At 37.0% G+C, this 21,338-nt stretch overlaps 3 protein-coding genes across 3 annotated transcripts; 2 read left to right on the top strand and 1 right to left on the bottom strand.

The window, feature by feature from the left end:
* Nucleotides 1-883: 883 nt before the first annotated feature.
* On the top strand, nt 884-2,770 carry LOC145212813 (reticulocalbin-2-like). Its single transcript, XM_080081069.1, has 2 exons — nt 884-1,428; nt 1,773-2,770. Exons 1-2 carry the CDS (start codon nt 1,199-1,201, stop codon nt 2,488-2,490), a joined length of 948 nt encoding a protein of 315 aa, XP_079937195.1. The 5' UTR covers nt 884-1,198; the 3' UTR covers nt 2,491-2,770.
* Nucleotides 2,771-3,233: 463 nt separating this feature from the next.
* LOC145212811 (eukaryotic translation initiation factor 4 gamma 2-like) lies at nt 3,234-19,037 on the top strand. The gene is made up of 20 exons (XM_080081067.1): nt 3,234-3,405; nt 3,552-3,696; nt 4,025-4,132; nt 4,306-4,408; nt 4,486-4,620; nt 7,012-7,171; nt 7,659-7,828; nt 8,144-8,257; nt 8,680-8,881; nt 9,787-9,894; nt 10,302-10,571; nt 10,968-11,048; nt 11,495-11,706; nt 11,861-12,027; nt 12,463-12,595; nt 13,061-13,319; nt 14,919-15,123; nt 15,652-15,860; nt 17,383-17,504; nt 17,931-19,037. The coding sequence occupies exons 6-20, from the start codon at nt 7,147-7,149 to the stop codon at nt 17,991-17,993; spliced, it is 2,340 nt and encodes a 779-aa protein (XP_079937193.1). The 5' UTR covers nt 3,234-3,405; nt 3,552-3,696; nt 4,025-4,132; nt 4,306-4,408; nt 4,486-4,620; nt 7,012-7,146; the 3' UTR covers nt 17,994-19,037.
* On the bottom strand, nt 18,760-21,041 carry LOC145212814 (proteasome activator complex subunit 3-like). Its single transcript, XM_080081070.1, has 2 exons — nt 20,428-21,041; nt 18,760-20,020 (listed from the first exon to the last, which is right to left on the bottom strand). The coding sequence occupies exons 1-2, from the start codon at nt 20,785-20,787 to the stop codon at nt 19,721-19,723; spliced, it is 660 nt and encodes a 219-aa protein (XP_079937196.1). The 5' UTR covers nt 20,788-21,041; the 3' UTR covers nt 18,760-19,720.
* Nucleotides 21,042-21,338: the final 297 nt, after the last annotated feature.

Raw genomic sequence — 21,338 nt, 5'->3', positions numbered from 1 at the left:
CGAAAAATTTAGTAAAGTTAGGTTCTATATGTGATGCTCGTATAGCAAAATTCAAAACAGGATATAGGCTAAAATATAGCTTGGGCCTATTTACAAATCTGTAGCCTACCTGTAGCCTAATCACAAGGAGGACTGCACGAGCGCTTTGCGTCATCAACAGCCTTACGGTGTGGTTTGCGTCTTGTAAGAGTGACTTTGAACAAAACTAGCAATCGCGGTTTGACAGGGCCGGATACTGCTGACCGCAGAACTTCCAACCCCGCTAATCATCTACAATTAACACCGGATCACCACAATCGCCGTCGATTGTCGCTAGGCAAATTATAAACTGAAGCAGGCGACAATTATGCAGCAAGTAATATGTGATACTAGAACGCAGCATTTTGTCCTGTTAGAGAGATTTTGCTTTACTAAGCTTTGCTGTATTATACCGCCATTCTGTTCAAAGTGGCATATTCTTTACTTTCTATTCAATCAAACAACTCGTTGCGTTTAAATTGTTTCTGCTAAATGGTAGCTAGGCCTAGGCCTACACAACAAACGTCAAAAGTAGCCTTATTAGTGTTGCGCCGTGTGTTATGCAGTTTTGCAAGACATTGTGTTTTTGCATCACACAGCAAATAAGCTATGTACTTGAAAATCTAATATGTGTCCGCCGCAATGACCTCGCCTCGACACTATGAAACATTTTAGAGAATCCCATACACCTACATGAAACCTAAAATTAAAATATGACCCCAAACAAAGAGTTTATTAAATTAACTCCATGATCAACCCCCGTGGTCGATGGCAAACTGATGAAAGTGAAAAAATGTGTTTGCAAACTTTATTGACTCGGGTCGGCGAAAAGAGGTAACATGATGCAAAGTTGCAAACACGTTGATTCTGATAGTCTTCGCCTTTTTCCCACATCTTTGCAGCCTGGCAAAGAAAAGCCACGCGTTACAGCCACGTCATCGACCGAATGGTTCAAACTGATACTGTGTATGCTTTACTTGACGAATGAAAACTGTGTATGACTGAAATCTTTTAGAGACAGCCACACGGATTTAAATCATTTTCTCCCATTTTTAAATCTACAGAAGACTTTTGATTGCTTGATACTGTGGTGATCCGGACGAAAGTCGTTTTGGATTCAGGAAAAGTTTGAAAGCGGCATAAGTTTTGGGGTAGGAGATATTCTTGCATCTGTTTTGGAATGCGACCATTCTTGGTGGTGTTGGTCTTTTTTGTGGTCGGCAATGCGCTGTTTATAGCCAGCGCCAAGTCCGTATTAAAGGATAGAAAAAAAGATCAAGCCAAGCTTGACAAGGAAGTGTTGTTAGAGGATGAAGATTATGAGGATGACCCCCTTGACTTGGAGCCAGAGGAGCAGAAGGAGAGATTACAGAGTTTGGTTGAAAAAAAGATTGATGTCAACAAAGATGGGTGAGCTTGCAATTTTTGTCTGCTCATTACAACTTTATGGCAACCAACATATTTAACAACTGGCCCCATGCGAAAAAATGTGGTTGTATTCAATTGCCTATCGGCTTGTGTATATTTAATATGTTAAATATTTTTTTCTTTATGCCCACTGCCAATATGGTATTAATTAGACTTATCTGTTCTAAAATAATTTTTAAATCCGTTTAGAAATAGGAAAAAATCTGAACTGAATGTTTAAACTTTAAACCTATCTTAGTGCAATCCTTTAGGATGCATATATGCAACAACTTAGCTAATAAACTAACAAAATAACAATATATAGTCACACTATTATATTTTTAAAGATATGTTGATGAGTCGGAACTGAAGGCATGGTCTCTCAAGGCTTTTGACAGATTTGAAGTTGATGATTTGAAAGAGGAATTTCCAATAGTTGACCTGGACAAGGATGGGCGAATATCATGGTCTGAGCATTCTAAAGATGCATTTGGAGAAAACTTCCAGGAAAGTGATCCCAGAGTAGTCAACCCCGATGAGAGCAATGCTGAGGCAATGGAAGTTGCCAAACAATTTAGAAAAGACAAACGCCTGTTTAAGGTGGCTGATGAAGATCAAGACAACTACTTGAATTTTGATGAGTATCACAAGTTTAAACATCCACGAATGAGCGATGCATTAAAAGTAGTAATAATCCAAGACAAACTGGAACATGCTGATTTAGACAAAGACGGAGCTATAAATCTGGAGGAATTCATCAAAGACGAAAGACAGAGTCTGGATGAAGATGAAAAAGATCAAATGGAGTCAGAGGAGAATAGGTTTGAAGAAGAACTTGACAAGAACGAGAATGGTCTCTTAGAGGGTGATGAAATTGTCCACTGGATAGACCCCTCTAATGAAGAAGATGCATATGATGAAGCTGATCATCTTATGGAAGAGTGTGACAGTGATGGAGACAAAAGACTATCAGTTGATGAAATTATTAACAATCATGAAATTTGGGTAGAAAGTGATGCTACAGACTATGGTCGCCACCTTATGCTTAACCACGATGAATTTTAAACTTCCTGCAAAAAGCAAGACTATATGATTGTCTTTTGGTCCATCATAAGTGTCTCTATGTGCCTAATTGTAACTGGTTACTATGTTATCATTTCACTAGCAGTATTTGTTATTCTGAGTACAGTATGTGTTTTCACTACATTGGTGCATAACTGTTTATGTGTTTTTTTTAAAAAACATCGTGTTTTATATGTGTGAGCAATTTTCATTCTCACCCAAACTGATTGTGTTTTGTGAACGTTTATCATCTTCAAAAACAGTTAACTTCCCATGTAATGAACGTGGTTGTGGATTTATGGTAAAATTATATGGAGGTTTCTTTAGGTACAGATAGCAGTAGCACTGCTGTAAGTGGTGGGAGTGAGATGAAGAAAACATATTACCTAGAAAGTTGCTAAATTTGTGTAAATGGTAGAATCGTTTAAGAACATAGCTATTTCTGGGATTCGTTGGTAATGCTTTTAGATTTCCTCATACGTCAGGAAAAGGCAGCGATAAAAAAGATGGATGTTTTTTTCAACAGATTTTTATTTTCGAATGCTTTGTAAGAATGTATAGAAAAACTATTTGAGGACATTTAAAGCCGTTATCACAGTTCGGCTTCTTTATTTTGGAAATTCAAATCGAAACTGGTGTTAAATCAACATAGCAGTGTGTTCCGACGGTTCATTTACAATTGTAAATTGTGAAATCGAAACGAAAGTGTCTTCCTGGTTCGATGATATAGAAATCCACAACGTAGAGACGCAGGTCTCCTTCTTTATGCCGGTTACCATACGATCAGGGACAATGCGTTCAGTGTTTGTCATCTTTTGTTCTTGATTTCGCCACTTCGTTGAAAGTTGCAGAGAGTTTTGTTACGTTTATGTTATTTCTTTAGCAGCAGACAACTTTTGCTAGACTGACACAATAAAGGTACGTACAAATTACGCTTTTTTACCCCTTCAGTATACGTAGAAAAGGTTGTGGAATTTTTTTATCAAGTGCAAATTGGTGTGGTTAAGCAAAAACGAAATAACCTTGAGAATAGAGATTTAAACCTTGAAATTATTTTTTGGCAGGTATAAACCCTTTTTTCTTTTGTTGGAGTGCACTTAAAGTTTTCATAAAAGTGTCATACAAAGGAACCAAAGTGGAAGAACAAAACGAGGCCTTGACTCGAATTGAGGGGAGAAGAAACACACAATCGCCTGCTGGAAATTCAGGGTAAAAGCTTGTTTTACAATAAAATTTGCCGACTGTAGTAGAACACTGAAAATATTTTCTGCATTTCCGAAAGAGAATAAATTTAATTAAAGAAGCGGCAGAAAGTGAAATTATTTAACCTGGCTAATTTGTTGAGATGTTGAATTCCGGAAAAGCAGGAAAGACAGAAAATATTTTACTAATTGTTTATTGTGCAAATTTAATTCAAAGTATTTCAAGGCAATGTATTTTCATAGAAGTTCCAAGAAAAGCAGTGAAATGTGCATTGTAAATTTTGATTTCAATCTGTACAGGAGTCAAATTGCTGTAACAAATGTTTAAATTTCAGTCCTTCATTGGGACATAACTCCACTCAGCAGCGATGGGTTCCCCCAAGTTACCGACTATGCGATTTGCACATTGACAAGCACGAAGCCATTTTCAGAAAAACTCGAAGGTTTAAACCTGACTTTTATTGTGTAATATAGGCTCGCAAAAAGTTTATGATTTTTGTGTGATGAAGTTTTATAGGCTATACTGGTCCAATGAATTAATCTTACACCAATTGTAAAAAGTAGTGCATCCAAATTAAACTTTCATGTATTTCATGCGTAATATTTTTGTTTGCAGCATTTTAAACAAATTAACACCAGAAAAGTTCGATAAACTTTGTCACGAAATCCTTAATATTGGAATAGACAACAAAGCTATTTTGAAAGGAATTGTTATTTTGGTAAGTGTGGTTTTTGATTACAATGAACCAATGTATGTATTCGAAAACAAAAGCAAATATGACATATCTTTTAACAGGTATATGAAAAAGCAATAGATGAGCTTCGATATAGCTCACTTTATGCCAATTTGTGCCGACGCCTTTATCATGAGGCTCCGAACTTTGACCTGCAACCACCAGTAGCTCAAGGAAGACCCACAACTAAACCTAATGTAAGTCATTTTTCCTGTGTAACATGGCTTATTATGGGTCCCCTTCCCTGAAGGGGACACATATTGTTTTTGTCTATATTTTTTTTTCTTTTTTCTTTTTTTCTTTTTTCTTTTTTTCTTTCTAACGCAGATTTGTTCCCACGTTTTGGTCAAGAAAGAATGGTTCAAACTTTTTCAAATTTACACATATTACAGATATTGGTCTAAAGATGGTCCATGTGAATTTTGACCCCGTTTGAACCCTCGGTTCACCCACAGCCCCCCAAAACGTGAAATTGTTAACGCGGATTTGTTCCCACGTTTTGGTCAAGAAAGAATGGTTCAAACTTTTTCAAATTGACACACATAATAGGTATTGGTCTAAAGATGGTCCATGTGAATTTTGACCCCGTTTGATCCCTCGGTTCACCCACAGCACCCCAAAACGTGAAATTTTTAGCGCGGCTATTGTTCCCACGTTTTGGTCAAGAAAGAATGGTTCAAACTTTTTCAATTTTATACACATTACAGATATTGGTCTAAAGATGGTCCATGTGAATTTTGACCCCGTATGACCCAGAGATTCACCCACAGGCCCCCGAAACGTAAATGTGTCTAACGCTCGTTTGGTCAAGAAAGACACTGTAGGCAGAAGTACCAAGAGAGTAACTCACTGGTTTACGATAGCGGGAGGGCTCAGCTTGACGTCTGGACAGACGTTTTACGAGACATCGTTTCAGTGATTAGAAATCAGCTGTTTTGCACAGCAATGCTATGTCGTTTTATTAAGTTATCACTCACATTTTTAGTTTTGGCGAAGGTTTTACACCTATGACGTGATTTAAGCCTAATAACCGTGCTTCGGTTTTGTATATGTCAAGAAGAACTTTGTTAATAAAAGTTAAGATGAAAAAATTAACTTGACTTTTTTGCCAAATAAATGTTTTTTTAAATGCTCGCTGTCAGGTTGGCCGCCGCATGATCACGGGTTACTTAAGGTCAACTAGTCGGTATTACAAACACAGCTCAGAACTTTCTTCATAACGTAGCGTTTTTTTAACAATCAATTTAGGAGTCAATACTCAAGGCATGTATAAATTAGGCTTAACAGTATTGTTGAACACGAATGACGGCGTGCTATTGAAAACAGTGTCAAAAGGTCAAACAGTCGTTTGGCGTGTGCACCCTGAGAGGTTACTACAGGTCAATGGTACTCATTTTGCGAAACAAAGTTAAATGAAAAACAATTTGTTATGTATACACTTGTAGCAAATTGCTTTTTAATTTAAAGTGTCTGTAACACAACTGTTACAGCTTTCTAAAAAAATTGCCCGACCTTGGAGGACTATATCTGGGTTAAAGAAAGAGATTAGATTTAAGTCTTTGTTACGTTTTTTTAATGTTTTTGTAATTACATGAATAGTGCAAAAAGAATACGAACAATTTTTTTTATTGTTGGGTTAATGCTTTCTAAAAATTTGTCCTTAAGAATGTAAAAATCACCGCAACATTTGTTTACCGTAAATCCGCACAAACATGCGTGTGGGGACCCATTAGTTTTTGTTTACAAAAACAATCATATGTGTAGATCAAATGATGTGTATAGTAAATTGGTAAATATCGTATAGAATATATAAAATGGAAGTATATCAGAAAGCCACTCTTCTAGTTTCACATGTTTTGGTATAAAAGCGGTTAAAATATATATTAATTTATACACATGATATATGTATAACAGAAGTTGTGCCGTATTGCGGTGGTACTAAATACCGCATGTGGCCGCATGTGACCGCATGGTATACCGCATGCTACCGCATGTTATCACACGGCAGGAATCTGTGAAGGACTTATATATGCTTTTACCAAAAAATAATTTTGCGGACTTTAGAAAGCGCTGGCGGTTAGAGCTATTAGGGTTGGGTGAAGGTTTGAAATTAAAATCAATCTAGAATCTGGTCTATTTTACCCCTAATGGGGCTGGAATTCTTACATTTCACATAACATGGTGTATTTTAAGAGGAATCACATGCGGTCACATGCGGACACATGCGGTCACATTCGGTCACATGCGGCCACATGCGGTCACATGCAGTATTTAGTGCCACCCCTGTATTGCACCCAAACTCCACTATATATTTTGTTGTGTTCAGGTTGAATAGATACACTTATATACAAGTGTAAAAGATAAAGTTAATACCACTTACAGATTCAAAGTTAAATTGAAAGGATAATGTGTTTTTTGAAAAATCTAATTACCGTAGTTATTTCGCTGTTGACTTTGAGTGCTCATGGCATTGCTTGATTTGTTGCATTTCATATTAAAACTGCAAAAGCAATTTCAAGTTCAACATATCATAGTCTGAGCAAAACCTGTAAAGCAATTTAAGCAAAACAACCATACTTTACTCTCAGACATTTCGCCATATCCTTATTGCCAAACTTCAAGATGAATTTGAAAACCGCAACAAGAAATTGGAATTGTTCGATTCCAAGGAGGGGGAACTCACATCAGATGAGGAGGAACAACAAACTAGGGCCAAACAACACATGCTTGGCAACATCAAATTTATTGGTAAGTAAAAGCATTAATGCATTACTATACAAGAGCGGTGTCACATGTTGGTGGGTAAAGAATTTACTGCTAAACAATGTTTTGTTGTGAATAATCAAGCATAGTTTAAAAATGGACCCTGTATGAATGTGTACACATATGTAAGTTTAATTAACAAATCACTGTTTTTAGCTGTTCATTGGCAATTAGCATCATGGCATTTCATGCAAACTTTTTGATTCAGCACTTATACCAATGTTTTGGTGTATAACTGATAGTGTTTGAATTGAACAGTATCCGACCCTTCAACAGGCAGCATGGTCGTTGACTGTTTTTGTGATTAATTAACTAAGAATGCAAATGTTTTTTCTTGTATTTCACAAAATTCATCAACTGATTTCTAACTAGGAAAACATTTTCCATTCGTAGTTGTTTAGGTTTAACTAATTGTTTTGTTTTCTTGCGTTAAATTATAAGTTTTATCAGTTATTACATTGCCCTATTCCAGGTGAATTGTACCGACTCAGCCTACTTCATGAAAGCATCGTTCACCAGTGCATCAAACAGCTTATTAATAAGAAAAAGAAAGGGACGGTTGACGACCTCGCTGAGGACCTCGAGTGTCTCTGTCAAATAATGACCACCTGTGGCCGGCGACTTGACCACGAAAAAGCCAAGGTTCCGGTTTTTACTTATTTCATGGTTTCCGCATTAGAATGTTTAACTAATTGTTGGGTTGTCAAAGTAATGTACATGTGTTGAAGTGTTTCCTGTCAAGATGAACATTTTGATTTATTGATACTGCAGTATGTAAACATTTCTGTCTTTTGTACTTGCTATCAACATAACAGACAAATCCCGTAAACTATGTAACCCATGTGTCTGCATTTTTGTGCAATTGACTGGACAGTTTGTGCAATTAACTGGATTTACAATATTTGGTCATTTTTGGTGCACAAGGTAATGTGTGCTAATTTATGGCTTTACACACAGTCGTTGATGGACCAGTATTTTGATCGCATTGAAAAACTGCAAAGGCGCAAGACTGAATTGCCATCGAGGATTCGTTTTATGCTGCAGGATGTGATTGAGCTCCGTGCAGCCGGGGTAAGCATCAGTGTCATGTAGAAATATGTCAGAGAAAACAAAGGTTGACATTTTGGACATTGCCTGTTAAGGATGGGCCAAATCTCTGTACGCTCTGTACAAACATCGCAGTTTTCGACCATGCGTACTTCACTTATTGTTGGCTTGCCTTACATATTATTCAGAAGGGACTTTTAGAGCTTAAATACAGCCCTGGTGGCTATATAAGGGACTTGAAACAGTAACAGTAAAAAGCACAGTGTAAATGGAAATGTTTTCGACAGAATAAGATGTACCACTTCTTGTTTCGACGTTGTTAATTTTTTGTAATGTTTCCAATGGTTGTACACCATTTAAATGTTTATTGCTGTCATGTAAGTTTGTGTTTAGGTAAAATCATAGAAGTTAACACATGACACTCTATAAACTTTAACCTTTTTTAGTGGGTGCCACGAAGCATTCATGTGCACCAGGGACCCAAGACCCTGGGTGAGATTCGTCAAGAGGTTGGTGAGGATCACCCTCATCTGTTGTTTGACCCGCATAGTTACAAACAGGGCAACCAGAGACAGGACCGACATTTCAAAGAACACCATGTTGCTGCAGGCCTTGGATTTTTCCCCATGTCTAAAAAGCAACAATACGGTAAGAAATAAAATGAAACTGATTTGTGTTTTTGTTTACAAGAAGCTTGTCACTGAAAATGCTGGCTTGAAATAAACTTTACATAGTTGTGTTTGAAATATTTTCTTTCACATGTGCCTTTTAGGAAATGTTATTATGTTGTTATTCCATAATAAACAATTTAAAACATTTCCCAATGACACATTCTATCCAAATTCAGATAATTGTAAATTTTTAATATCTCATGTACTGTATGTAGCTATATTATACGCTGCTTGACAAGATAAAATTCTAATCCCATTGCAATTAATGGTTACTTGACAAATCAGTTCCACCACGATAGGAAGTGATTGGTACTAGTCACATGTTAAACCATTAGACATATGTTATCAGCCTGGCCACTATGTTGTGGCATTGCAACATATTGTTGACAAGTTTTATTCGAAGGTCACTTGAAGGCTTGTGTTGAAAACTTGGTAGCTACTGCAATTTCATGTTTTATGCCCTTTTCAATGCAATGTGGTCGTGCAGTGATCTTGGATAAGCTTGAAACCTACAACATACCCTGTCATTCTTAATTTCTTTCTGTTTACTGTGTGTTTGTGTGACCTGTTTTGTCCAGAAAGAGTGCTTCAAACTTTTTTAAAATTTTCGCATATGGCTGACAGGTGCTTTATATTGTGCATTATAAATTTTAAACCAGCAACTCATCCACAGGCCCCAAAAATGTGAAAGTTTAAATTACTATGTCCATGTAGAGAAAAGCTATGTTTCTGGTGGTAACAATGCAACAATAGTATTTGGATAATACCAGATGCTATGTTGGTTTGTTTAGCGGGTTAACACATTGAAGATATATATCTAAAACTATGTTTCATAATGCACAAACATTTTTTGTAAACCCAATTTCTTTGTTCATATGACAGATGGTTTTGGAATGCCATCATCACCACCCTCTGTCCCACTAAGCAATGGGGAACCTACAAGTCCAGGAAGGGATTTTGATTTCTTTAGTTCACCACCAAGTCTGAATGGTATGTTTTGTGGTCCACAGTGACTAAAATAATATACAATATGGTTAAGTGATTTAATTTGAACAGTTTTGGTTTAATACTTGGTGCAACCAATGTTTGTTGAACTGTTTGGGCTTTTTGTCCCCTCAAAAATGTGTTTTACATCATGTAATAAATGGCGTCCTAAACTTTTTTTTCTTCAGGGGCTGTTGTGTTATGAATACAATTTTTCTTACAAAAAACATTTAGTGAATAATATGTACTTTTCCATTCATACTACCAGCTAATAGATAATGTCTTTGTCTACAGAACTAAACATTACATTTTACTAATAAAAGTCTTACCAACAACTGATACAATAGTATAAATACATATATATATATATATATTTACATGTAATTTTATTTCGCCACATACACTTACTTCAGGATCCAAGGAAAAGCGAGTGACCAAACCAACCGCTGTCCCGGGCCAGTTTATTCCCCCATACATGAACCAACATAACAACAATCACATGCAACAAGCATACATGCCTCCAGCACAATACCAACAACAGCAGCCCATGTATAACGGATACCCAGTGCACTACCCTAACCAGGGCTATGCCCAACCAACCAGCATGACTCCTTCATACATCAGACACCCGAATGTTGTGCCTGCTGAAACTCTTAGTGAAACTAATAAGCCTTCAAAAGCAAGTAAGTACTGGCTAAGTGTTGAAAAAATGTCTGTATTAGACCTTTGGGGTTCAGCCACTAGTTTTTTTATCCAGCTGTAAGAATGTTAAGTCCTTTACTTGAAAATTATGTTAATGGTGTTTTTTTACGCAACAATCCTTTTTTGAAATTGTCCTTTTAAATCTACAAAGATTGCATCCCGTCTAATGTTGTGAAACAATTTGCATGAATATGTGTGTGGAGTCATAATCGTTGCAGAAACAAAAACCTGGTAAAAATAGGTAAATATAAAAACAATATGTATAAATTATAAGAAACCTTTCCAGTTTTATTTCACAATTTCAATTCTTGATATTGGCAAAACATTGCTAAGGTATTTGTAGATCAATAAACGAGATGTGACTTTTATTTGCACAGAGCAAGGTAGAGTGTTGCCTCCCAGATTCATGAAACATCGCCATGCAAACAACCATGACTCATCAACAGATGGTGATTTAGGTGAGGATTTTTCATGTTAATTAAATCTCTCACAAAGATTCATCTCTTTTCCTTCACAAATCATGCCTCTATGTATTAGTTTGGGCCAAAACTGCAAATGTTCTGTTTGGTCAAACACCAAACATCTCATGTTAACGCTCAGCTCTTTGTGTTTTGTAGCTTTCCAAGGTCCCTTACATTACAAGCGGTGTATTATGTGTACAGGCCATCCAAGTACAGGTTTTTCCACCATCTATTGCATTTAAAATAAAAAGTCATTTTTGTTCTGGGATGCCCTTTCGAACACTAGTTTGTTTGTTAGCAGGGAATAAATATACAATTTCAAGCTGCGAGCATCAAAAACTGTGATGTTCGGTCCTGTGTGCTAAGGTTCTCCCTATTAGTTTAAATACAGTGTACATGCATTTATGTAAAACTTACAAAGCATAAACATTCCGTTTTTTCAGGTTATACTAATCCAGTTTCAAACACTGCCAAGGTTCCAGACCAACCCCAAGGCAAACCAACTTATAGCTCTGCAACCAATTCCACCAACAGGAGCTACTCGCCAAAGAACAGCTTTCGGGGATCCCCTACAAATGTTAAACCAAACCCCATCACTCCGGCAACTGCAGACACATTCCAGCCCCCATATCAACATGTATTAGACAGAGCTCAGGTAGAGTGCCACTCAAAACATTTTTGTTGAATAATTTGTGCTCACAGTGCATTATCCCATTGTAAACCAAGTATTACCGGTGCCTGCAAATTTGAAAATTTTTATGCCTTTCCCTTACAGAAGTTTGATTTAATGCTCGGTTGTGTGTATATAGAATCAGCCAATCCGGAAATCAAACTCAAACCCAAATTTTGAGAAAAGCAAAGCAAAAAAGATTGTAATGAATGAAAAGGAGGTGATTGAACTGATTGATTCTTTGCTACTTAATGACAAAAAAGAGGAACTTCATGCCAAAATAAAAGCAGCAAAAATACCTAAAAAGTAAGTGCAATATTTTGCTTAATAGGGAAGCAAAGTCAGTTTATTACAGAGCAAATCTCCTTAGTAATGAAATTTCCGTGTAAAGTAAAGCAAAGGACTGCGACGATTCAGGGTCAATATGTCATGACTGCCAGAATTATCAGAGTGAAAAATGCTGAATTAGTTACTGTATTGCATATTCAGCCACTAATTTATCACACACAACTTATTTTTGAAACTTGTCATAAAGACAAAAACATCAACAATTTGTAAAACTATTGTTAGCAATGATCCAACCAAATGAAATGTGTCCACTTTCAGTTGCGAAACTGGTTGGAAATAGTGCTATGAAGCCCATTTAGGGTTGCCTCTATGCCCACTGACATGAACATATCAGTTTTATAAAATGGTTTTATACCTATCTGCATATAATTAACTGTTAAACATTTTTTTCAGACATATGACCCTGGTGTGTGGAAAACTTTTCATGCATTCTATAAATGGCTCAGATTCCGATCGAGATAAAATGTGCAGTATTATGAAAGTATTGTTATCAGATGGAGTTTTATTGGAAGAAAATTTACAAGAGGTAGGTTATGTCACACAATATCTAACTTGAAGCAGGGTTTACCAAAAGATATGTTTCTTATTTTACAATACACAATATTGACTAAATCTTTACTTTGCTTTGATTTGGCATCTAAATGGATTCAGAATGTATTTTCATTTTTTCAATGTTATTCTTATGACCTTATTTTGTGTACATCACCACCCAAAATGACCTTGCCGAAATAAATGCCAATGTTTTGCTATGAAACTAACTTTTATTGCAAAGATTAGGAAAGCTTGTGTTTAATTCTTTATTCCTTTGTTTATCTTACTCTGCACTACAGGAATTCAGTGTTATTACCCTAATAAAGGCGACCTGTATAGGACTCCAAAATGTCGGAATAAAAATTACAATTGCCAGAAGAACTCTATAAACTTGATATTATGCCTGGCAGCAATAGCTTGTATATGTTTAAAAACTTTGTATTTTTAAAATTTTTCACAGGCCGTCACTGAGCTGTTTGAAAAGTTTAAAGATCTTGAATCCGATTTTCCAAGAATTAAGTCACTGATGGCGTCCTTGCTGAGTCATGCTATGTCACATGACATCATCACACTAGATGAGATAGCAAAGGGATTGGAAGGGGGCTACCATTTCCCTCTGTTCCTTCTGATGCTGCAGCACCTGACTAAAATACATGGACGTGATTGGCTGTCAAATGTGTTCACGGAAAGCAAAGTAGAAATGCTGAAAATGATGCCAGGTAACAGAAAGTTTTTACATAGCAGGGGTCAGCAATCTTTCACATGGCGCCCAACAATATTTGTTATGAGAAAATTATGTAGGCCGCTTTGAAAAAACCTATTATGTCAACCAACTAACAACAACCAATTGTTAAAACCAGTGGTTCCCAAATCCCAACCTTTATGTACAACAATTCAAAACATTTTCATTCCTCCCCAGTAGACCAGAAAGCAGATGCTAAACCAGTGGTTCTCAAACTGTGGTATGTCTACCACTAGTGGTATGCCGGAACTTTTCAGGTGGTACGCGAGTAGATTTCTGTGATCCCTAACTTAAGCCCGATTTAAAACTGCACCTCAACTGATCAGTCTTGGTTTGGGAGTCTTTTGAAATTGCTAAATATGCTAGTTAGGTCGAAAATGGGCCCCAAGGGGTCGGTGAGATGGTTTCAGGGGGTCCGTGAAGATAAATATGTTTAGTTTCATTAACCAACAGAAAACTACATTTAAGTTTTTCCACCGTTTTTACAATCCTGCATTCAAGTGCAAACTGTTTATCACACCTTAATTGGGCCAAGAACAATTACTTTTTGTGATTGTTTTTCCTATTGCGTGACATCTTAACACACACGGACAAAAGACTTTATAGGACAAGTGTTGTGTCAACTTATATATACCAGAAAATGTACCGATTTGTTGTATTAACCGCCACAATACAGAAACATGCTGTGAAGGTGAATTAAAATGCTTCAAAAGCGTAATAATAACATATAATATAATGCAAGAAACATGAAACATAAAAAGACCTGCGGTAAATTACGCTGGAGGTCAGCAGACTTTAAATTTATAAAAGGGATCTGTGACTACAAAACGGTTTGGAACCAAGGTTATTAGGCCTACCATATTTCCATCCCCCAAAAGGGGGACACATTGTTGAAAAGAACATAAATAAATACTTCAAGGCCCCTAAAAAAATATAAGTTTCAGAAATTAGACGATATACAATAGTTTGGATAAAGTTTAACGTTTATCACATCACAACACCAAAAACAGCTTGTATAGGCCCTATTTTCAAAAAAGGAAAACCAACCTTTTCTCTAAAAAATTGAGCTGAAGATGTATATTTGACTGTTTTCAAAGGCATAATTGTCACATTAAAAAGATATTTGGGCATTTTTTCTTGTCCTCGGAGGACAACTTGGTTTTGGTTAAAAAGGAGGATATGTCCTTCAAAAAGAGAATGTATGGTAGGCCTGACCAAGGTGGCATGCAGCGATCGAAAAAGTAGTCAGGTGGTACGCGATGCACATAAGATTGAGAACCACTGTGCTAAACCATACAAAGATCAAATAAAATTGGGTATTCTATCAACTTTACAGGTCATATTTTCACAGCTAAGGTCCCTCTTTGCAAACCACATGTAAAAATGAAAGTAAATTCCTTTCCTCAAGTATATATTAAAATTTTTCCCCGGTTGGGAACCACTGGTTTAAAATTTCTAAAAAGTCACCTTATGGTTGGCACCTGTCAGGGGTTTCATATCAAAGAGCAACCCCTAACAAAAGGATTGCTAATTCTGTTGTGACAAAAAACATTATGTTCACACTTGTTTTTTGCAGAGGTGTCACAAAACAAAGCAAGCATGCTAGAGATTCTTGAGATGAAAAATCTCTCATTTCTCTTCCCACTTTTGCACATGGAAGCAAGACTTGCAGCTCAACTTGATACTGATGCAACACCACAAGTTGTGTATCGGTGGATAAAGGAAAATGTGGACCAAGACCTTCACTCAGATCCTGGTTTTATAAGTGTTTTAATTACCAGGTAAATTTCTGTGTATGTTTTAAGTATTGTGTAAAACGTTTAGAGTAAGTCATTGAAAAAGTAAAATTAAATTAATTTGGTCCCCCAAGCTTTCCGAAATATGGCACGGCATGGGCAACAAAAATCTAGCCTGCAGTGGTATTTAATCTGATAACGGAAGCTTTGCGAGGGCTGGCACTCTCTACTGACTGAGCTACACAGGCTTGGTGGTAAACCCCGCTGAAAACCAAATCGCAAGCACAGTTACCTGCCTCTTGTGCTGCACTTGTATGCTTAATAGTAGGGGCCGCCAGTCTGTGTATGTTCATCTTAGTTGTTTAAACAGTTTTTGTCGACTGCTGGTCCACGAATCAGTGGCAGTGCGCGCAAAATGATAGGCTTATGTATGAGATAAACACAAATTGTCTAATATTTTTGAACAAAATACTAATTATGCTGCTTTAATCAAATGTACATTCAACTAACAGACAAAAGAAACATTTTTGTTTATTCTGGGCATCTAATTAATAACAATGTTTCCCTTTTCAGCTGCCTTCAACACATCACTAAGAATGCTAGTCTTGCACCTGAGATCGATCGGTCACTGGCTGTCACTAAAGAGGTACAGGAGAAAGAGAAGGCTCTGCTGTCCGGGATTAAGGTTGTCTTGCAGAAGTTTATTCATGACAAACCTGACCTTCAATTGCGAGCCCTCTATGCTGTACAAGTATTTTGTCATGGAGCTAAGTTTCCGAAAGGTGAGTGCTTTGTGCATGTTTCACAGCAGTGGTTTTTAAAACTGTGAGACTGAGAGCTTGTATGTATCATAAATGAGTACATTTTACTACTCACTAGGAATTGGCTAGGCCGAGCCAAGTCAGAACCAAAAAACTTCATATCAAGCATCACTGTTTTTTATGCTTTGTGCTCGGCCAAGCATTTGCACAAACTGACCCGAGCATTAAGTTTGCGTATTCATTCCCTGCCAACATATAAAACTAGTGTTTGAAAGGGTATCCAAGAACAAAAATGACTGTTATTTGAATGTGTTAAAGTGGAAAAAAGCATACTGTACAGCTTTCACCGCTGTTGACATAAGGGACATTGGAAAGTTACATAACTAACATTGGATTGGGTATGTTTGTGACATCACAATACAGCATGCTGGGCCGAGCACCGAGCATAAATGTGAGATTCTTCTGGTTCAACCAAACAAAATATTTGCAGTTTTGGCTCATTCCTACTACTAACTATCTTGTAATGTTACTACTTGCACCATAGACACTAGAGTTTCTTTCCCGGGATCCCGGACAATTTCGGCAAAATTGATTGCTTTTTAAGTTGCACTCTTCAACCAGGGCTGCGAAACCCACAGGGTTTCCGTGAATTAAAGGATTTCCCGAGGTTTCATGTAACAATTCAAACAGGAATGATAAATAATTCTGTTGTTGCGAACATTACAACAGTGTTAGAACCCACGTTATAGCTATTTAGTTTGTCAAATTCGCATTATAGCTCTCTCTTTAAAAATTCCAAGACGGCCGAGTGGTTATAGCGCCATCGACTTGTGTCACTAGGTTGTGGGTTCTAATCCTATCTCGGTAGCTTTGTTTCCCTGAGCAAAAAACTTGATCGGCATTGCCCCAACCCAGTGGAACATGATGAGTTGAACTAAATTGGACTCATCAACCGCCCTAATCAAAAACTGATTTCAATTAACAAAAAAAATAATAATTAATTTTAAAAATATTTTTAAACTTGGAATATAACAGGCAGCTCTATGGCGGCTTCGTGAACATAATGCATTTATGCTTAGCCGGCCCACTAACAATACAAAATGAAGCAAACAAACATGTTTTAAATTTGACAAAAATCGAATAAAATCCCGGGATCCCGGGATTAAGGTTGTTTTTGTCCTGGAATCCCGGGATAAGCCAAAGTGGCAAATTTGAGAAACCCTAATAGACACCCTTTATTATTATGGGTATGTGAGGTATTTTTGAAGCTGTTTTCACATGTATACTTTGCAAAAATGCTCACAATATTTGTTTAAATTTGTGCATAGAATGCATTCATTCTGTACAAGATTCCTGACAGTTTTGTTCTTTATCAAGATACTTGTTCTGTCCAGTATCCCTAATTGAAAAAAATACTATATTTTGTATTGATAAATGCTATGGAAGTGGTTTCTTTTTTCAATATATTATACACTGGTAAAATACATCACCTGGACATGAGGCAAAAAAGCTTGTGTTTTTAATGTTGATTTATCTATTGCAGGTCTGATGTTGCGTCTATTTGATCTCCTGTACCATGAAGACATCATAGATGAAGAAATCTTCCTGAAGTGGAAAGAAGATGTGAATGATGAATATCCAGGAAAGGGAAAATCTCTATTCCAAGTAAGCTCTATTTTTGCCTAAAATCATGTTTGTCTAATGTTAAAGTTGGTATACTGTACTTTAATGGCATTTGAACAAACATAGGGGTTTCAGATTAAAAATTGTGTCAACGCACAATGCATAGATTCTTATGGTTTTGTTTTGACTTACCTGACATACTAGTTTGACATATAAGTATGCTGTATATGTGTGTATGTTGTTTGAGGTCTTTGCTGGGATTCTATTTAACTAGATACCAATGATGCTGTTATGGTGAAAAATATATCTAACAATTTTAACGATGAATAACTTGTTTTCATCAACTAAATCTACCAGCATAAGGTTCATTATAGACTTTATTCACCAAGGAACGAGTCTGTTAATTTATAAGATTGAAGTAAGTGTATTGCTTGTGTCTATCAGTTATCGAATTTTGTTCTTGAAAAGGTCAATTCTTGGCTCACTTGGCTTGAGGAGGCTGACACTGAAGATGATGAGGAAGATGGATGAATGAGTGTGAAAATAAAAAAAGTCATGCGTGATTCAAGTTTACTTGGAAATCGCGGAAGCGCCAAAAAAATAAAGAGTTTGTACATTTTTACCGCAGTTGTAATCATGTTTTTAAATCGTCTTTCCTACACGCAGTATCGCCGCATGGTGTCGCAAGCACGCCAAATTTTTACCGCCTTACTGGGGAGTGTGTTTTTCGCCTAAAGGCATCCGCTAAACACCTAAAAACACTGCATGCTTTGTCTGTACAATGCTTCGCACTGCTTATCCTTAAAACTGTCATAGATTTGTTGTACCGAAAAAGTATTCGTTTTTTAAGTTCTTTCTGGGGACTAATAAATTAACTGAAAAGGCTTTTTTGTGTCAAAGTGTTCGATTGTTACCTAAATTTGATGCGAAGCGAAATGACGCTTTACTTTTTAAAATTGTTCATGCAAGTTTGATTATCGAGTTTTCTCCATAAATTGTCCCAGAAAGCTTATTAAACCCACACATGCCAAATCCCTGTTTAAAACTGGTACACAATTTTCGTTACAGCGTTGCACATAAGCCAGTCAGTGTACATATTCCCTCGTTTTATTTCTTCGCCAAATATCCATGAGATTGTTGCGTAGCTCTGTTTTGCTAAAAAGTATTTACAAACGGCTCAAAATTGACGCCAAGTATCATTTGCCGTGCATGATCCAAAAAAGGTAACGTTAATGTTGCCATTTTGTTCGCCTCTGCGTGCCGTCAAAATACTAAATGCATGTGTAGGTGTCCAGTGTTATCTATGTTCTTTTCTAATAGGCCTTTTCACGTCTAAATTGGCCTTAAGACTCACTATTTGCGCGAAAAGAGACATAGCGTTGCTCCATGTTGCAAAGTTAAACTTAGGTTTTTACCACCGTCGGCGCATTACCTACAAATTTCATTCGTGGGTTACCCGTTTGGTGGCGCCCTTGAGACAAAACCCTGTTGCATTACGTCATTGTTTTTATCTCGTCGAAAAGATTTGTATTGGCCGCGTCGCAGAATTGAAATAAATCGGATTTGGAATTGTAATGTTTAGTTGCAGTTTTTGTTATCCAATACTTTATGTCAGTGGTCGGCAACAGCCGGTACCGGTCCGCGAGGAGTTCGTTACCGGGCCGTACAATTTTTCAGGTTAAATGTTACAAAACAATTTGCCCGTGTATCTCTGGGATGATAAACTAATTTAAGAGTTTTTATTGCTAAATATTTGTATTTTTTTAAGAGCGGTCCGCATATAAAATTTCACTTGCAAAAACCGTCCGCAGTGCAAAAAAGGTTGCCGACCCCTGCTTTATGTGACTGTCTGTGTCATTTGGCAGCAGAAAAGGATTCATTCTCAACGTTCAAAGCAGATGTATGCTGGACACAAAAAAAAACGTTTCCTAACTTTCATACTTTACTGTTAGTGATTTAAGCTGTATTGCACTAGTGAGGACTTCGAAAACGTCATTTATAACCAGGACAGTGAAGTCAGTTCGATTTACCGACTCCGGCTTGATTTTAAAGTAGTTAGAGTCGGAGTTAGAGCATTTTAACTACTCCGGACTCCAGCCAATATGTGTTTCCACAACTCCGACTCCAAAGGGTCCTACAAAATTTCTGTGACTCCGACTTCATTGAGAGAAAATTTACTGAAAAACTCCACAGCCCCTGTTTATAACCCCAATCCAACGTCCTAAATGTAAATACAGCCACAACACGAGATAAAGCTTTTAATAAATACTCGAAACGCCGCTGTTACTTCTCGGCGACTTAATTTTATCGATGTTTTTGCTGATAAGATCGTGGATGGTCGAGCAGGCATTCCTCAGCTCAGCTACCATTAGTCTCAAGCTAACGAACTGTTTTTCGTCTTCTTCCTCAAGGAACCTTGAGTAGTCCTTCACTCCTGGCCTTTTGATCAGTTGACTGACCACTTTTGCCCTTGCGAGAAAGTAACCGGCAATTTCTTCCTGGTTGGCTACAAAATCTTGCTCGACTGATTTTAGCTCGTTGAGCGTCTCTTCTTGCACCTACCGCGTAAATTAGATCTTAATTTCTTTTTTAAGCCCAAAACAAGGCCATCGGTAGCAAAACTTGAAACATTGGCTCTAAAGAAAGCAAAATACTACAAAGACACAAATTGTTCATGCAGCTGCTATTCACTAATTTTGGATAAAATCAGTGCTTTCAGCCGGTTCGCATCACTTCTATCGAACCGTCTCACGAAATTTCATGAGATCAACGAACCGGTTAGCCGTTGGCCTGACAAAAATTTGAATTTTACCACTGTAAATTTGAATCCCAACACTGTTGTTTTGAGATCAGCGAACTGACTGACAAAAAATTTGAATCCCACCACTGGATAGAGTTATAACAAAGTCAATACTTTTAAGTAAATGGTTAATCCTGCTTAAGAAAACATGCTTTAAAGGCCCACCTCTACGCCGAAGTTATTGCCGTCCTCGATTTTCGGTATCAGAAGCATCACCCAAACTTTCACGGTGTTTACAGCTTCGATTAAATTAACTATTTCTGGCTTAATTTTTTCCACCAGGTTCACTATAAACTGGTTGCATGGAAACTCGTTTTGTGAAGTCAGTTCTCCACTCTCAGGCCGCACTGACAAACTGTGAAGCGATTTTTCCGTTGATTCTCGTAGTTTGAAGATATTGCCCAAATGGAAATCTTCGCAAAGCAGCATTTCGTCAAACTCTGTAATTTTTTTTGGAAAGAAATCCTTTACTAACGACTCGGCGTCAGAAAATATTCGGTCTTTAAAATTTTGTTCCTGTGCCATTTTAATTTTTATACAGAAAGATTCCTCTCATAACGTTATATCTTGATAAAATACATGGCAACGAACAAAAAATATTTGCATTGTTCGGTCACAAGCATCACATTGTTTCTGTATGACTTTTTGCTAATTATTGTCAAAGATTATTTTTTATAAATTTCTAATAGCAAAAATTTTGTATTTTACTGCTTTCGTGTTCTTGGTCTAAATTACTGCCATTGTGCTTCCATTTTAGTTTTTTTTCAAATCTACCCCTCAAAAAATTAAAAAATAAATTAAATAGCCACGCTTGAGCCAGTTCGATCCAAAAGTTTCTTTTCACAGCAAACAACGGTTCCAGTCTAGTGCGTGCCGTTTTTTCTTTGCAGGACGCACATGGTGCGACAAATGACCTTGCCGTGCTATTTGCGGTAAACGTGACGAATTTTACGACTTTTTCATGGCGTTTTCGCACGTGTGTTGTTTGTGCATCCCCAATAATGAGTGGTGTAAAGTTTTTCGCTTTGGCAGTCCTAAAAAAATTGCGCTTGTTTGAAATTTTCCGTTGTTCGCTT

Source organism: Phallusia mammillata, chromosome 2, assembly GCF_965637545.1.
Source record: "Phallusia mammillata chromosome 2, kaPhaMamm4.hap1.1, whole genome shotgun sequence".
In the NCBI taxonomy this organism is placed as follows: Eukaryota; Metazoa; Chordata; class Ascidiacea; order Phlebobranchia; family Ascidiidae; genus Phallusia; species Phallusia mammillata.
Note: the sequence above shows the minus strand (reverse complement) of the source record. Positions and strands in the feature narration are given on the sequence as shown.